The sequence below is a fragment of the Grammomys surdaster genome, unplaced genomic scaffold (assembly GCF_004785775.1).
Source record: "Grammomys surdaster isolate TR1022 unplaced genomic scaffold, NIH_TR_1.0 200, whole genome shotgun sequence".
Taxonomy (NCBI): Eukaryota; Metazoa; Chordata; class Mammalia; order Rodentia; family Muridae; genus Grammomys; species Grammomys surdaster.
Window position 1 is genome coordinate 1722047 of NW_021604645.1, and position 16205 is coordinate 1738251.

A 16205-nucleotide genomic window follows, 5' to 3' on the forward strand; every position below is an offset into this window, starting at 1 on the left:
GGGGAGACGGCGGCGGTGGGGGGACTGCGTGGGGAGGAGGAGGCGGGGGGGGGACAGCGATAGGGAAAACGCGGCGTGGAGTGGGGGCGGCGGTGGCGGGAGTATGGGGAGCCGGGAAGGGGGGGCAGCGCCGGGGAGGGACGGTGGGGAGGGAGGGCAGAGGCGCGGAGGGCAGCGGCATGGAGGGCTGAGGGGTCCGGGAGGGGGCGGCAGGTAGAGGGGTGGCGTGGAGCAGGGATGGCGGCGGGAAAGAGCGCGACTGATTCAGTCAAACGCCACCTTTCTAGCGGGAGGCCCTCTCTCCCGCGCGCCTCTTGGGCGCCCACCCCTCTAGGGGGAGCCGCTCATCCACTCTTTCCCGCGCATCTTTTGGGCGCCAAGGAGCTGATCTTGTGTGCTTTTACCCTTCCCAGACTCTCTGTTCGACTCACTGTTTCTGGAAGAAACAAACTACTTGGAACCCAAGGGATTCGAACAGGCAAGAGGAGAAGCAGCAGCCCCTGTTACAGAAGCACCGCAAGCCTGGAATGGGAATGAAAATCGTGGAAGCGGCTTTCTGGAGTCCAGCGCTCACCTGGGGGAGGCGGATGCTGCCCCCGTGCCGCAGTCTCTGATGCAGCCTCTGATGCAACCTGTTGCACAGTCTTCGCTGAAGCCTGCGCTGGACCGTCTGCCAGCAAACCTGCGACCCCAGCCTCAGCCCAACCTGCAGCCTCTGCTGGCAAACCCGCTGCAGGTCCCGCTGCAGCCCCAGCCTCAGCCCAAGCTGCAACCCCAGCTGGCAAACCCGCTGCAGGTCCCGCTGCAGCCCCAACCGCAGCCCAAGCGTCGGCTCCTGCTGGCAAACGCGCTGCAGGTCCCGCTGCAGCCCCAGCCCAAGCGGCGGCTCCTGGTGGCAAACTCGCTGCAGCCCCAGCCGCAGCCCCTGACGGCAAACCTGCTTCAGGTTCCGCAGCAGCCCGAGCCGCAGCCCCTGCCGGCAAACCTGCTGCAGATCCCGCAGCAGGCCCAGCCGCAGCCCCTGCCAGCAAACCTGCTGCAGATCCCGCAGCAGGCCCAGCTGCAGCCCCAGCCGCTACCCCAGGGGCAGCCCCAGGAGCAGCCCGAGGAGGCCGAGGAGGCCGAGCAGGGCGAGCAGGGCGAGCAGGGCGAGCAGCAGGCCGGGCAGCAGCCGAAGCCCCGACGGTACCGCATCTGCTTCACCCCGATTCAACTGCAGGAGCTGGAGGCCTATTTCCAGCGCGTCCAGTACCCGGATTTGCTTGCTAGGTAAGTGGCTTTTTCCCAAGGTGGTGCCCATTTCCCGGGCGGGCTGGGGACTTTGCTAGGTGGTAGATCTCTAGAGTCAGGGGTCCGCTAGGGGGCGCGAAGAGCCAGGGGTCCATCTTAGATCTGCTGGCACAGGGCGAGAGGAGCGCGCAAAAGCCTGTACTGGCAGCCTGGCAAGGGGTAGGGGACTCGATGGCCAAGGTACATGGGCTAAGGTACATCGTGACGGAGCAGGAACCTGCTTTACTTAAAACGTTGGTAGTGAGTTCAGGATGAGTTTTTGAAGTTTAGTTTTAAAAAGTATTATAGCAATAGTGCTTTCCCGCATTTAGTGAACTTTTAAAATCTTTGATTATGGGAGCAAAATGAGCGCCCCTGTGGATGTCGGTAGGGCAGGGCTACACGAGGAGCTCTTCTCCCACATCTCCCCAGAAAGTGCTAAAATTTCCTAAATCTGGGATTCACTTATGGGCCTTCCCATTCTGGCCCAGGTGAAATGAAGGACCAGGGTCGGCTGGTTTAAGTAGCATTTTGTTTTTTGTACAGAACAGTCTCAAGAAAAAGATTTCTAGGATTCTCCACTGTTTCACAAACAGGAAAAGTCATATTTAGCTAACTACCAGACATTTTTACGTGTTTACCTTTTTAAAAAAATGTTTACACTGAACAGGTAATGTGTGAATAGGAAGCCACAGCCTAAATCAAGTCTCTCTTTTATTACATTATCATATTATAATAACTATATACTATATTAATGATTAATTATTAATAATCAATCATTAATATAGTAATATGTTGTATTATTGTATTGTGGAAAATGCATTGGGAGGTGGAGTTACAACCTTATCTTTCATTTTAGTCACAACTTCAAATACTAACCATTGCCTGTTTTTTCTCCCATCAGAGTGGAGCTTGCCCGCCGCCTGGGCTTGCCTGAACCTAGAGTGCAGGTTAGTAAATTTTTGAAAAAGTTAAGTGGGACAGGTATTCTAAAACACACATCAGGTTATATTTTGTCCTGAGCATTATTAGTTTGGTGCGTTTCTGTTGTCTTTTCTGGTTTTGGCAAACGAACTTGATATCTGGGCTGGGGAGGGAGGGCTACAAGCCTGGATGTGTGTATACTATTTTTCTCACTATCAAACTACATCTATGGTATTTTCTGAGCATATGTAAAGTTCAGAGCTCATCTCCAGCCTTGCAAAGAAACATAAGCAGAATAACAATTTTATATAATTTCACTGACCTATGAAGGATAGAAAGGTTATAAACATGTGGTCTGAATAGGCATTTCTTTTCAAATTCCATACAACTTCAACGTTATAAAACTACAAGTAAAGTTTAAGTAACTTGTCTATTCCGAAATTTATTTCTTTTTTTTCCAAGTTTAAAGACCAAATTTTATTTTCTAAGTTGCCAGAAGAGCTATTAAGAGTAAGTCCAAACGATGTTTCTGTTTTATTTTACTGTAATGTTCCTTTAATTTAATGATAACTTAATTGATCATATGGTGAAAGGTTCTTGAAAGGACTTTTTTTACATTTAAGATTTTATTTTTCCTATTTTGGGTGGTATTTTAATGTATATTTTCTGGAATCTCACTGAGAAATGCTCTCTTCTCATGCTGCCTTCTTATCTGTGTTGTTAATGTAAAATACCTTTTTTATTTATTCTGGTGTTGATAAACTTTCTATTTCAGGAAATAAAAAGGTGACTACTTGGAGTTATTGGAGAAAATATTTAAAACATAGTTGCATCAAATAACTATTTAGTAGAAAATCAGGACAGGTTTCTTTGAACATACAATGGGTATGTGGTGGAAATAGCTGTATATTTATTTGGGGAGCATCTAGAATGACACATTACTAGAAAGGACCTGGTACAGTTCATCTGCATCTATGGCCCAGAAAATAGTTTAAAAATAGTAAAGGGAGAGAAAAGAAATACAGCAATATTTCAAGCTCTACATCAGGCTTAGTTTGCTATTTATAATTTTAATGGCATGTAGTTTTGTTTTCTATTATGACATTCATTGTCCAATATTCTAAGCAACTATTTTTCCCCCGATTGAAGGTTTGGTTTCAGAACAGAAGAGCCAAGTGGAGACGACTTCGGCGGGCACAAGCATACAGAAACATGGTTCCAGTCGCTATGGGTCCCCCTGTGGGTGTATACGTTGATGATCATTATGGTCCCATTCCTATTGTGGAGGTTATTTGGAAATGCTTCCCTATGGTGCCACGTCCCATGCACCCTCAAATGATGCCTTTTCCACCCAGGGGCCCTCCAGTGTTCAGAGTGCCACTACCATTTAGGCCACCTCCTCCACCTCCATTTCCCTGGCCACCTGTACCACATGATGTCCACATTCCCAATGCAGCAATGGGATATAACCCCAACCTCAATCCCAACCCCATCCCCATCCCCAACCCCATCCCCAACCACATCCCCAACCACATCCCCAACCACATCCCCAACCACATCCCCAACCCTATCCCCTTCCCCTTCCCTTTCCCCATCCCTGTCCCCAACCGAAACGTCAATTTTGCGGGTCCCAGATACTGAAGTCTACATCAGTTTTCCCAAAGTGTTTTTCAACCAGATTTGTATTGTTCGTAGACACTATCAAGCATTACTTATCAAATAGCTGTTAAATGAAATTATGTACAAAGTTGATGCCTTCTTTGTTATAACTTTCAATAAAGTTTGGATTAGCATCATATTGGCTTTGAGAGTTATACCAACTTAATGGTAGGGATGGTGGGGACTGCCCCACCTGGGGATCATTCCAGTCTGCAAACACCAAACCCATTGCCTTTGCCAAGAGGCACTTGCTGACAGGAACCAAGTGTGGCTGGTTACTAGGGAGGTGGGGAGGTTTGGCCAGCAACTGACCAATACAGATGTGGATGTTTGAAGCCAACCATCAGACTGAGCTCAGAGACCCTGGTAGGGGAGCTGGCAGAAGGACTGGAGGAGCTGATGGGTATTGCAACCCCATAGGAACAACTTCAGCTGGCTAGACCACCAACCAAGGAGTGTACAGGGAGGGACTCATGGCTCCAGATACATATGCAGCAGAGGATGGCCTTGCTAGACAGCAACAGGAGGGGAGGCCCTTGGTCCTGGGGAGGTTTGATGCCCCAATTTAGGGGGATGCTGGAGGGGTGGAGCTGGAGAGGGTGAGTGGGTTAGGGAGCATCTTCTTAGAGGCAAAGGGGAGGAAGGAGAAGGGGTTGTGGGATGAGGGGGGGCTCATGGAGCGGTAACCAGGAAGTGGGATATCATTTGAGATGTAAACAAATGGAATAGTGAATAAAAATTTTTTTTAATTTTTTAAAAGGGTATGGATGGAAATTGCTAAGGAAATGAAACGGAAACAGAATGTTGAAGAAGACTCCTTTTTATAAGATAGTAGCCCTAGGTTACTTTCAATAGGTCATGTTCACTATGAAGTTTTCCAAGTGCACAAAGCCAAGTAAGAATACATGGAGTAACACACTGTAACTATGCCCCCACCCTCTCCATTCGCATTACTATTTTGTCTAGGTGGGAGCACATATATGTGCCAAATGGGTTGGGGAGTGTTTCTGGAAAGGAAATAGTCATTTCCAAGCAAGGTGGTGTTGCATTCAATCAAAGGAGCCCATGCCAAATCCTGAACTCAAAGAGAAACATTCCATGTTACTCACCTCTCTAAGGGAAGATAGAAGCCTGACCAATGCCCCAGTTTTGTAAACTGCTTTCTATGGAGGAGGTGGTGACTGGAGTCATTCTGATAAAACCTGGAAAAGTGGATCAGAGAGATAGCTCAGGAGTAAAATGCCTTGCCTTGCAAGGCTGGCCACTTGAATTTAATCCCTGGTATTCACAATGGAAGAGAAGAACTGACTCTGACTCCCCAGACTTGTCCTCTGACATCCACACATGAGCTGTGGCACATGCACACTAGCATTCAACTTGCATCACACATAAATATATATATGACCATAAGCTGGGGATGATAGCTCAAACCTTCTTTCCTAGCTACTGGGAAGGCAGGCAGATTTCTGTGATTTCGAGGCCAGCCTAGTCTATACAGTGAGTTTCAGGCTAGCCAGGGATAAACAGACTGACCCTGTCCTTTTCTTTTTCGATTTGCCAAACTGTGACTGTTTATTAACTGACCAAATTACAAAAATACCATGGCTGACACCTTAGTTCATCTATCTATTAAGCCTGTTTATCTGGTCTTCCCTGTTGCCAGCACCTCCACCTTCTACAAACTGAGTTGTCTTTTTCTTCATTCTACTTCATGGGAAAGATAATTTGAAGGGCCACAGGACGAGTTATTCACTTCCTTGAAGCATTTCCCAACTGTATAGCTCTTATGAATTAGATCCTCCATGCAGATGATTCCAAATTTACTAACAGATCGAGTAATCAAATAATTATCTGTCAAGGCAATTCGCTTCTTAATGATTTTGCCATAGCCTCGCTTGTAGATGAGCTCATTTAAGACATCAGGTTGAGGTACCCCCATGCAAGGTACGGTTCCACAATTCTCAGCATGTTATTTGAAGCTTTGTTGAGCTTAACAAAGGTGCCATTGAAGATCTGTCGAAGATAAAGAAGTTGCAATATCGTGCGGACCTTCGGCCTTGCTCCATTGATACTTAAGAGTCTGATGACAAACACCAATTTTGGTTCTGCGGATACTTAGACGTTTTCAGCTTTCCTTGCCATCCTAGCCATCTGAATCTCAGTCCGGTACATCTGCCTGCACTCCTTGTGACAGTGCTTTTTCTTCTCCTAGATGAGCTTTCTCCTGCCTTTTGCAATATCTTCAAGGCAAACTTCCGCAGGCCCTTCACCTTCAACTTCGCAAAATTCCTTAGGTTTCTGGCATGGCTGGAACTGTCTTTTTCTTCTCGGGCACAGCCTTCTTCATTCAAGTCTTTTTTTAAAAATTATTTTACTTATTTACTTATTCTTTAAAAATTATTTTACTTATTTACATTTCAGCAGTTGCCCATCCCCATCCCCCCCCAAGTCACATCCCACAGTTCCTCATCCCTTTTCCTCCCCCCTTGCCTCCCAGGGTGCTCTCGCTCTCACCCCCACTCCCAGGCATCATCCTTCCCAGGGACCTCAAGTCTTTCCACGAAGCCACTAAGGCCAGACTAGGCAGCCCTTTTGTGTGTGTGTGTGTGTGTGTGTGTGTGTGTGTGTGTGTGTGTGTGTGTGTGGCGGGGGAGGGGGGTGTTCCGACCACCCAGAGTCCAGAGTATGCTGCCTGGTTTGTGTCCCAGTCTCTGGGAGCACCCAGGGGTCTGGATTAGTTGAGACTGCTGGTCTTCCTGTGGGGTCTCCCTCTCCTTCAGCTTCTTCAATTCTTCCCCTAATTCAACCATAAGGGTCTCCCCGACTTCAGTTTACTGATTGTAAGTTCAGTTTATTGAGTGTAAGTATCTGTCTCAGTCAGCTGCTGGTAGAGCCTCTCAGAGGACAGCCATGCCAGGCTCCCAACTGTAAGCATACCATAGCATCAGTAATAGTGTCAGGCCTTGTTGCTCCCGGAGCACACGCGCGCACACACACACACACACACACACACACACACACTGTCACTGGACTGCCATTCCTTCAGTCTCTTCTCCATTTTTTGTCCCTGCAGTTCTTTCAGACAGGAAAAATTCGGTGTCAGATATTTTTTCTGTGGGTTAGTAACCCTGTCCACTTGAGGCCCTGTCTATCTGTTGGGCATTTTGGCTAAGGTCACCCCCACTGAGTACTGAGAGTCTCTCACTTCCCAGGTCTCTGGTACTTTCTAGAGGCTACCCCCACCTCCCACACCCAGAGGCTGCATATTTTCACTCATTCTCCTGGCCCTCTGGGTTTCTCTCTTGTCCCTCTCCTGTAACCCCATACCTGATCCAGTTCTCCTTTTCCTCTCTCCCTCTCCTCTTCCACACAGGTCCCTCCCTCCCTCTGCCTCCTGTTATTATTTTGTTCCCCCTTCTAAGTGGGATTGAAGCATCCTCGATTGGGCCTTCCTGCTTGTTAAACTTCTGTCTTTAAGAGGGAGAAGAAGGGGGAGGGAGGGAGGGAGGGAGGGAGGGAGGGAGGAAGAGAAGGAGGGAGGGAGGGAGGGAAGAACATTTGGGCAGAACATTTGAGCCAGTTCTATAGATTTCCCAGCTAAAAAGCAAACAGTTTCACCATGTATGTTTTTACATTAAGCAACTTGAACAGAATTCTAGTTCCTACAGGTTCGATTCCCAAGACCCACATAGCAGCTCACAATTGTCTGTCACTCCAGTCCAGGGGATCTGACATCCTGTTCTGACCTCTGCAGACACCAAGTATATACATAGTGCACAGACACTCATGCATGCAAAACACCTATGCAAATAAAAACAAATAGTGAATTCCCATAGCTGACTCTCATATCTAGTCTGATCCACACAAACATTTTTTAAAGGAAGATACGAACTTTATTAGAAAAAATAAACAAAAAAAATCAAGAAGGGAAATGTTTTCAATGGATGCCTTGGTGGATAAGGCTACTTTTAGCTACACTGGCTCCCTCCCCCCACCCCACCCCTGCTCCCAGGAAAGGTCAGGGTCCAACTCAAAAGCAGAGCCACAACCATAGAGTCTCACAGGCTACTGCTGATGCCCCATCAGGACTCATCTTAAGACCCGGGGCCCTGGTTGTGTGACCTTTGAGCTCAGCCACCTTGACCATGGTTGGGTACTTCCAAATAATCTGCTGGTTCTGGCCAAAGCCAAGACCTGAAATAAGCTCCTTATAGAGGATGGAACACACCTGGGATTGTACATCCACAGCACTTAGGCCTCAGAGCAGACATTCCAAATGCGAATGTGTCCGGTCACTGGTACCTCCTCCTGTTGCCAGAATATTGGACTGCCAGGGACACCATGCAACAGCCTTGACAGCACCTTGATGTTGAGTGAATGTTTGCAAGGGAACCCAGCCACTTTCTCCAGGACCACTAGGCCACACTAGTTGACAATGTTATCATTGCCACCGCTTGCCAGATGTCCTCCATCTGGGGCCCAGCGCAGCCCACATACTCCCTGGCTATGGCCACTCAGTGTGGCCACATAGTGTTCTGCTACCCAAACATCATAGTGGTGGATGTGGCCAGACCGTGACACTGGACAGGATATAGCTGTTCCGACTAGCTTACTCCAGTGGAGTGAGTGGTCATGTTTCAAAGTCATTTCTGCTGCTGCACATCCCATCGCTGTACCTCAGCTTTACTGGCCCACATCTAGGTAGTTTCCCTCTTTGATTATGGCAACCGAGGATATGTAGTCCCCAGGCTGCTACATCTGCAACAACTGCAGGATGTCGCCCGAACCATCATTCCGTAAGTACACACTGTTGTCCATGCTACAGCCAATAAATTTCCAGAGCTCCAATTAACAAGATTCAGGTAGTAGTCATTCCGGATTTCAGGGACATCGAGAATCCTGTCTGGCAGGGAAAGAACGTACCCGTAAGCCTTCCGGCTGGAGCCAGGCATAACTTCTGACTGTAGAATACTTTTAGTCTGTTCTGGTAGGTAGCCTTCAGGGGCATTCTGAGGTTTTCCACTAAGCCTGAGAACCTTGGCTTCCTCCACATCAAAACCGTTCAGGTTCAGAGCCCAGGCTTTCTGATGCTCTTTCTTGGTGGGCGTCCCCCAACCATCCCTGTCCTCCAACTGGTTCTCCTTGCTCAATAGGAAGCTGGCCACCTCCATTTGGGAAGCAATGCCTTGGGGGATATAGCAGTCACCTCCAGGTTTGCTAGGGGTGATCTGAACTTTGGAATTAGATTTGCCAAGAGTTCGCCCCGGGTTCGGCCAGCTCTGTGTGATCCGTTGTTGGCCGCATCGGCGAGGGGGCTGGGCCTGTGGCTTCCTTTGCTTTGCGCTGCCAGCGCGAGTAGCCAGTGCTTTGGGGACGGAGTCTCAAGTTGAAGGTAGTGAGTGCACAATGCTCTCAACAAGAACTGCGACAGACACAGCACAGTTCCCCATGGCGTAGTCTCCGAACGTGTTGTTTTTCTGGGCCAACTGACCCACGCCAGCTTTAAAAGTTTTTTTTCCACGTTTCGTACGAGGGCTTCAAGAGACGTGCACATTACTTTTTTAAAAAAAGAAGCTTTCGTTTATTTTTTAATGTGTGCATTACAGGAAACAAAACGCAAGAAGGCAAGAACAAAGTCACTCAGTCACAAGCAGCTTAGGCTCGATATGTCGTTCTAGACCCTGCTTACAAACACTTGGGTAATTGAGATTATACAGTATGTACCTTGCTTTCCCCACAGTGTGAATATTCACCAACTAAAAACCCCACACTACACGAGGATTTTGATAACCAAGAATACACCATGCCATCTCAATCTGTCAGACAAAATTGTAACTCTGTCTTCCTTGACAACAGAAATTTCATAGAAGACAAAACAAACAAACAAACAAAAAACATAAAACGGCAGCCGGCCTCTAGATAGACCTACTGGCAAAGTTACATTTAAATTTTGCATTCACTCAGTGCTCAGTGAAGCTCAACTGGCGCACTGGGGATGGACACATCCAGTTGAAGCAGTGAGTGCAAATCATTCGAGTTTACCAACACAACTGTGCAGGGCACGTAGTGTGTCCAGTGGGAAGACTGCAAAACCCATTCTTTTCTGGATCAACTGATACACACAAACTTTAAAACTTCTCTCTCTCTCTCTCTCTCTCTCTCTCTCTCTCTCTCTCTCTCTCTCTCTCTCTCTGCAGCTAGGAATGCAAGTATGCTTTCACATAATGTACGGCCTCTAGATAGACGTACTGGCAAAGTTACAACTAAATTCTGCATTATGCTCAATGCTCAGCTCGCAAGGAAACACAAAGCAACAGACCACACTAAGTATACCATTCCCAAGCTTATCATCAGGTCTATACACTAACATATGTAGAAGAAGGGGTGTTCCCACTCAAGCAATGTATTCCTATGGAGCGGCTGGGAGATGTACCTACAGCAGGGGCTCTCAGGATGTCAGTCTCAATACAGCTGCAGACCTTGCCCTGAGACGTTCTCTCTGCCCCACCAGTCAGCCTAGCAACATGAATTTCCTCGCTGTCCAGATGTGGCTTAACAATTCCATGTTCAAGAGGAACCTTCTTTGTCAATCCTACCATATCCACTAGCTCTACTTTTAACCAAGTGCTCTCCTTTAGGATGTCAGGTTCAGATGACGAGGAATGAACTGTGCACAATGAATACAAGTATTTTACCAAGATGCACATAGTGCCCCCTGGGTGCAGCTGTTTTCAGGATGCAGAGGCACTAGCCATCTTCCCATCATCCATCCTCTTCCCTGCACAACTCCTAAGTGCAAATGATGCTAGTGAGAGGATTAACAAAGGCCACACCCAGACAGCCCTCACCAAAGACTAGTCTGACATTTAGTGATTCTTTTGCTAATTCTAACATCCTTTAGGCACTGGGACTTACCTCTACTGCCTGGCCATATTATCTGAAGTGCACACCTAACCAATGGCTAGACTACTTGAACCAACCAACAGCTACATTGCCTTTTTCTAAGCACTAATCTTTTCTTTTTTGAGGGGGGGGTTGTTGTTGTTTTGTTTTTCGAGACAGGGTTTCTCTGTGTAGCCCTGGCTGACCTGGAACTCACTCTGTAGACCAGGCTGGCCTCGAACTCAGAAATCCACCTGCCTCTGCCTCCCAAGTGCTGGGATTAAAGGGGTGCACCACCACTGCCTGGCCCGCACTAATCTTTTCTAAGCAGTAAAATTTCAGGTTTTTTTTTAGTATGTGTACACTGCAGTGAATAATACACTGCACACCTAGTAGTCAGAAACTTCGATCTAAACAGCAATGTTCCGGTCTAGCCCCTCTTCCAGTTCTCTACACCCAGGAGTCAGGTGTATGCAACTGTCATGTTCCTCCCCCCCACCCCCATATTAACAATTTCACTTCCTAAGTGGTTTTAAGAAGAGTTTTTTTTCCTACAAATTTTAACATAACTTACAAACATGTCTTTTTACTAACTCTACTTTTAACTCTACTGGCACCTCTTTACTGTCTAGGAACACTAGGTGCTGCAAAGTTGGACATGTCTTCTATACATTGCAAAATCAGATGCATAGATATAAGGAACAATGACTAATCTTGCATCACCAAACTTCCATTAGCTCTAGGCCCTTTATTCATTGTCTGTCTTCCTCCCTCCCAAACCCTGGAAAGCAAGGCTGCATTGCTCAGACGCAGTTTTCTCTTTCTAGTTCCAAAAGACAGCATTTCACCATGAGTTTACACAGTAGAATCTACAACATTTATTATTTACTATGTCTTCTTTTAACATACTTTGTGCATTTCTAAACACCTAGAAGGACTAGATGTTTCAGATGAGGTCATAAATTTGTCCCCTACATACACAGTAGTGCTGAAACCACACACATGTAACTAGTTAGATCTCAAAGTGTCTTCTGGTGAGAACATTTTGGTCTCCGACTTTTCTTCCCCTTCAGACTCTCTCCTGTGTCCCGTGACACAGGCACTTTCACAACTCTTCAGAAGACAACCTTGCTATGAACTAACAGAGTATACAGAATGTGTGAGTTACTAACTCTATTTTGTCATACATTGGCAACCTCTTTAATACCTAGAGACTAGATATCATAGGACTCGTTTGTCTAGTATGTACAATATATACAGTATAGCAAAGTTACATAAGAGGCACACAACACGCAGGGTGATGGGTAAGCTAGAAGTGTCTAGTACACTAATGGAATCTTTTTGCAGTTTCTTCCCTCCCACTTCCTCAATCCACTGAACAAGTACAGCCGGTACACTGTTCTCAGAGGTGGGTTAACAATTCTATTTCTACACACAGTATTTCTCCAGTTTAAAAAACTATATACACAAAATATTATTCTACTACTTGTACCTTTAAATGTATCAAGCACTTTCAAATATCTGGAAAGCCTAGATGCTTCATGTAGGAACGTATCTGCTATTCACATGGCACTGTAAATACAACTGTATGCAAAGCAATGGATTTTATCTGAGGTATCTTCTAAATATAGCCATTTGGGCTTCGACCCCACTTTCTTCTCCCTTCAAACCAGTAGACAAACATAGGCATGTGTAATGCTTAGAAACAGCTGAACAAATTTCTATCCCCAAGTCATTTACAGAACCAAATTTTCTGTGAATTTTAATCATGTACACTATGTGCTAATTTTACTACTTTGTCATACATTGGCAACCTCTTTAACATCTAGAGTTTAGATGTTGAAAATTTTGACACATTTGTCCATTATATACAGTATACATACAGCAAAACAAAATGCAAGTATATAGAGATGGCATCTGAAAATGTCCCATACACACACTACTACATGACCGTTGTTACTGCCTCCCAGCACCTTCTCCATACCACTGAGCACAAACAGACAGTCCTGGTCAGCAGGGCTTGACACTCCACTCCCAAAGACAACAGTTCGTGAATTTTTGCAAAATGATATTTAGGAAGTAATATTTCACTACCTCTACATTTAACACACATTGGGCACGTCTAAACATCTAAATAGACCAGATGTTTCAAGTAAGGACTGTTGTCCACTATGTACACAGCAGTCCAGTAAAGAGTACTCATGTAACAAGAGTAATTAAAATTTCTTTAACACAAAATGTAAAAAAAAAAAGTATTGAGTATTGTTCTACTAGTTCTACTTTGTCATACACTGGCAACCTCTTTAAAATCTAGAGTGACTAGATGTTGTAAATTAGGACCCCCTTTGTCCCTTACATACACTATGTACACAGAAAAGCCAAACAAAACAGTATAGTGGTTCCTTTCCACCCACAGACCACAGTGGCTTAGAGCTCTGGATTTCCTTCTCCTGGGAACCAGGGCACAAACACAATATGATTAACTCATATGAATATTTATTTGAATATTCCTCTCCAAACAATATTTCAAATAAATCCAAACAAAAAAGTATTTACAGAATGTTTTACTACTACTTATCAAATATGTCAGGAACTTCAGAGCGGCTAGAAAGACATTTCCAAAAAAAAAGAAACCTGACATTTTCAAACACACTCAAACACACACACACACACACACACACACACACACACACACACACATTAGGGAGGTAAGAAATGAGGAATAAATTGCATGCACAATACAATAGAATAAAGAGAGACAGAGAAAGAGAGACATGTCTTCTTCCGGCTCTGGCTCTCTTCCTCCTCCTGCTGGGTCGTCTAACCTTCTTAACAAACAGGGATAAGTGTTGCTCCTGGGTCTTTCTAGAGGCGGCCTAAACAATTCCATTTCAAAGTCATTTGTAGAAGACTTGACTACGATCTTCTTTTTATGACGACTGGGTACACACGTGATTTACTTTACTCTTCGTCAGCAGAGTAATGTACTCTCTTTACTCTATACCTCTACTTTACTCTGCCTCGGCAATCTCTACAGCTCTACGTTTAGATTTAGCCAAAAGTTTAAAAATGGCCTGGGGAAAGGTTGAGAGCAGCTTTTTCATAGTAAGTCTTCACCTGAGTTTCGTTTCCAATTGATCCGATACAGCTGTTGTGTCTCGGCTTCTCTTGGGTAAAAGGAAGACCCGTGGCCCCAAAATCGATCTTTCCTCTCGTTGCTATTCGGGGCTCCTCTCACTTTCATCCAGGCCCATCGTGTACTCTGTTCAACCAGGTCTGAGTACCCGGCGGTTCCCTCCGGGCGATGGCCGAGTGTTCTTGCGCAGATGGGCCTCCTCAGGCCGCAGAAGCTCTGAAGGGCCAACTTTGGCCTTCAGGTGGCCGCCATTCTTTCTGACACGCCACGCTCACTGCCACCCGGAGACGTCCTGGAAGGCCTGGCTGGGGCTTCTCCATGGGCCCGTCCCTGGAGAGCAGGGGGCCGGTGGAGTCGTGAAAGCCGAGCCCAGAGGCTGCAGCCACCCAGGTGCATCTTTGGCAGGCAAAGAGTCGAGTCGCTGCAGATTTGCATTTCTCTGATAACTAAGGATGTTGAACATTTCTTTAGGTGTTTCTCGGCCATTCGATATTTCTCAGTTGAGAATTCTTTGTTTAGCTCTGTTTCCCATTTTATAATAGGGATATTTGGGTCTCTGGAGTATAACTTCTTGAGTTCTTTCTATATATTGGATATTATTAGCCCTCTATCGGATGTATGGTTGGTAACGATCTTTCTCCAATCTGTTGGTTGCCGTTTTGTAGCAGAGGATGAACTTGTCGGACATCAGTGGGAGGAGAGGTGCTTGGTCCTGTGGGCGTTTGATACCCCGGTGTAGGGGAATGCCAGGGCTGGGAGGCAGGAGTGGGTGGCGGGGAGCACCATCATAGAAGCAGGGGGAAGGGGGATGGGATGGGGGTTTGTGGAGGGGAGACCGGAAAGGGGACAACATTTGAAATGTAAATAAAGAAAATATCCAATAAAAAGAAAAAACTAATCAAATAATAATAAAAATAAAGGGTTGCTGCAGAATCGCCCCGTGTAGCTCGGCAGGTGGCTGCTACAAGGGCTTGGGCTCCAAGGGACCTACCGCAGGACTGGGACTGAGGCTGCTCCCGGGATCCCCTGTCCCCCTCCACCCCCCCAGCTCACCTGGTACAGGCAGAAGCTGTGGGGGGGACGGTGTGGAAGGAGGCCTCACTAGTCCTAGCTCATCCACGCTCTCCGCCAGAACTCGTACATGCTACTTTCAATATACATATTTCAGCAGATTGTTGTTCCCTTCAGTCTAGCTTTTAAATGTTGTTGCTAAATGCACATGTGCCATAGCGCAATGCAAATGTGCCATAGTGCGTATATGGAGGTTAAGGGACAACTTGCAGGGGACAGTTCTCTTTTCACCATGTGGAACTCAGGTCATCAGGCTTAGCATCAAGTGCCTTTACCTGCTGAGCCGTCTCACTGGGCTCAGACTAAGAGAGAAGTTGCACCAGGCATGGTGACACAGTGCTGTAATCCCAGCATCCAGGAAACACGCAGGTAGTTGCATCACATGAGGGCAGCCCATTCTACATAGTGAGTTCTAGATCAGCCAGAGATATTTAGGGAGGCAATTTTTAAAATGATCTCATATAAAGGATTCCTCTTAAAAGCGCATTTCAAGTTTCCATAAGTTATAGATCAGAAATATATCATCCTAATATATGGAATTAATTTATATTTATATTTTATATTTATCAATAGCAGGTGATTTGAAGGTGTTAGTTTGGATTGAAAAGTTACAGAATCTCAGGAGAAGTGAAGAGACACGATAATTGTACTGTTGTCTTATAATTCTGGATGTACTCTTGGCTTCCAAAATTGTTTCACATTGAAGAACACAGGCTGGGAAACTCTCAGGGACAGTGATTATCATCTTCAAATAATTCAAACAGAAGAGAGGAAATATTTGAGTAGGAGCAATAAGCTTTTAATTATTTAAACTAGACCCATATAACAAAAAAAAAAAAACCCTCCCAAAGGGAAGTAATCAAAAGTCTGGAGATCCTAAACTGAAAGTGCTTGAGTATCAAAATCTTTTTTTTTTTTTTTTTTTTTTTTTTTGGTTTTTCGAGACAGGGTTTCTCTGTGTAGCACTGGATGTCCTGGAACTCACTCTGTAGACCAGGCTGGCCTTTAACTCAGAAATCCGCCTGCCTCTGCCTCCCAAGTGCTGGGATTAAAGGCTTGTGCCACCACCGCCCGGCGCCCGGCGAGTATCAAAATCTTAAGCCATTGTCTGAACTGCAAGTAGTTAGGAAAGAGAACAAAGAAGGAAGAACTAAGACATAACTAGCTAAAAATGAAAAATTTAGGGGGCTGGTGAGATAGCTCAACAGGTAAACTTGCTTACTGACAAGTCTGACTCAGTTAAATCCCTAGGAACTACATGATG

At 45.8% G+C, this 16205-nt stretch overlaps 1 protein-coding gene and 2 pseudogenes across 1 annotated transcript in view; 1 reads left to right on the plus strand and 2 right to left on the minus strand.

Annotated features, from left to right (window-relative positions):
* Esx1 (ESX homeobox 1) overlaps positions 1 to 3834 on the plus strand; it is a 4671-nt gene extending 837 nt beyond the window's left edge. The window contains exons 3-7 of the mRNA XM_028770306.1: positions 414 to 658; positions 965 to 1006; positions 1091 to 1269; positions 2174 to 2219; positions 3343 to 3834. Of these exons, the coding sequence (XP_028626139.1) occupies positions 414 to 658; positions 965 to 1006; positions 1091 to 1269; positions 2174 to 2219; positions 3343 to 3834 (1004 nt within the window). The remainder of the gene's footprint in view (positions 1 to 413; positions 659 to 964; positions 1007 to 1090; positions 1270 to 2173; positions 2220 to 3342) is intronic.
* A 1631-nt stretch (positions 3835 to 5465) lies between these two features.
* On the minus strand, positions 5466 to 6199 carry LOC114623657 (annotated as a pseudogene).
* A 1683-nt stretch (positions 6200 to 7882) lies between these two features.
* On the minus strand, positions 7883 to 10451 carry LOC114623630 (annotated as a pseudogene).
* Positions 10452 to 16205: the final 5754 nt, after the last annotated feature.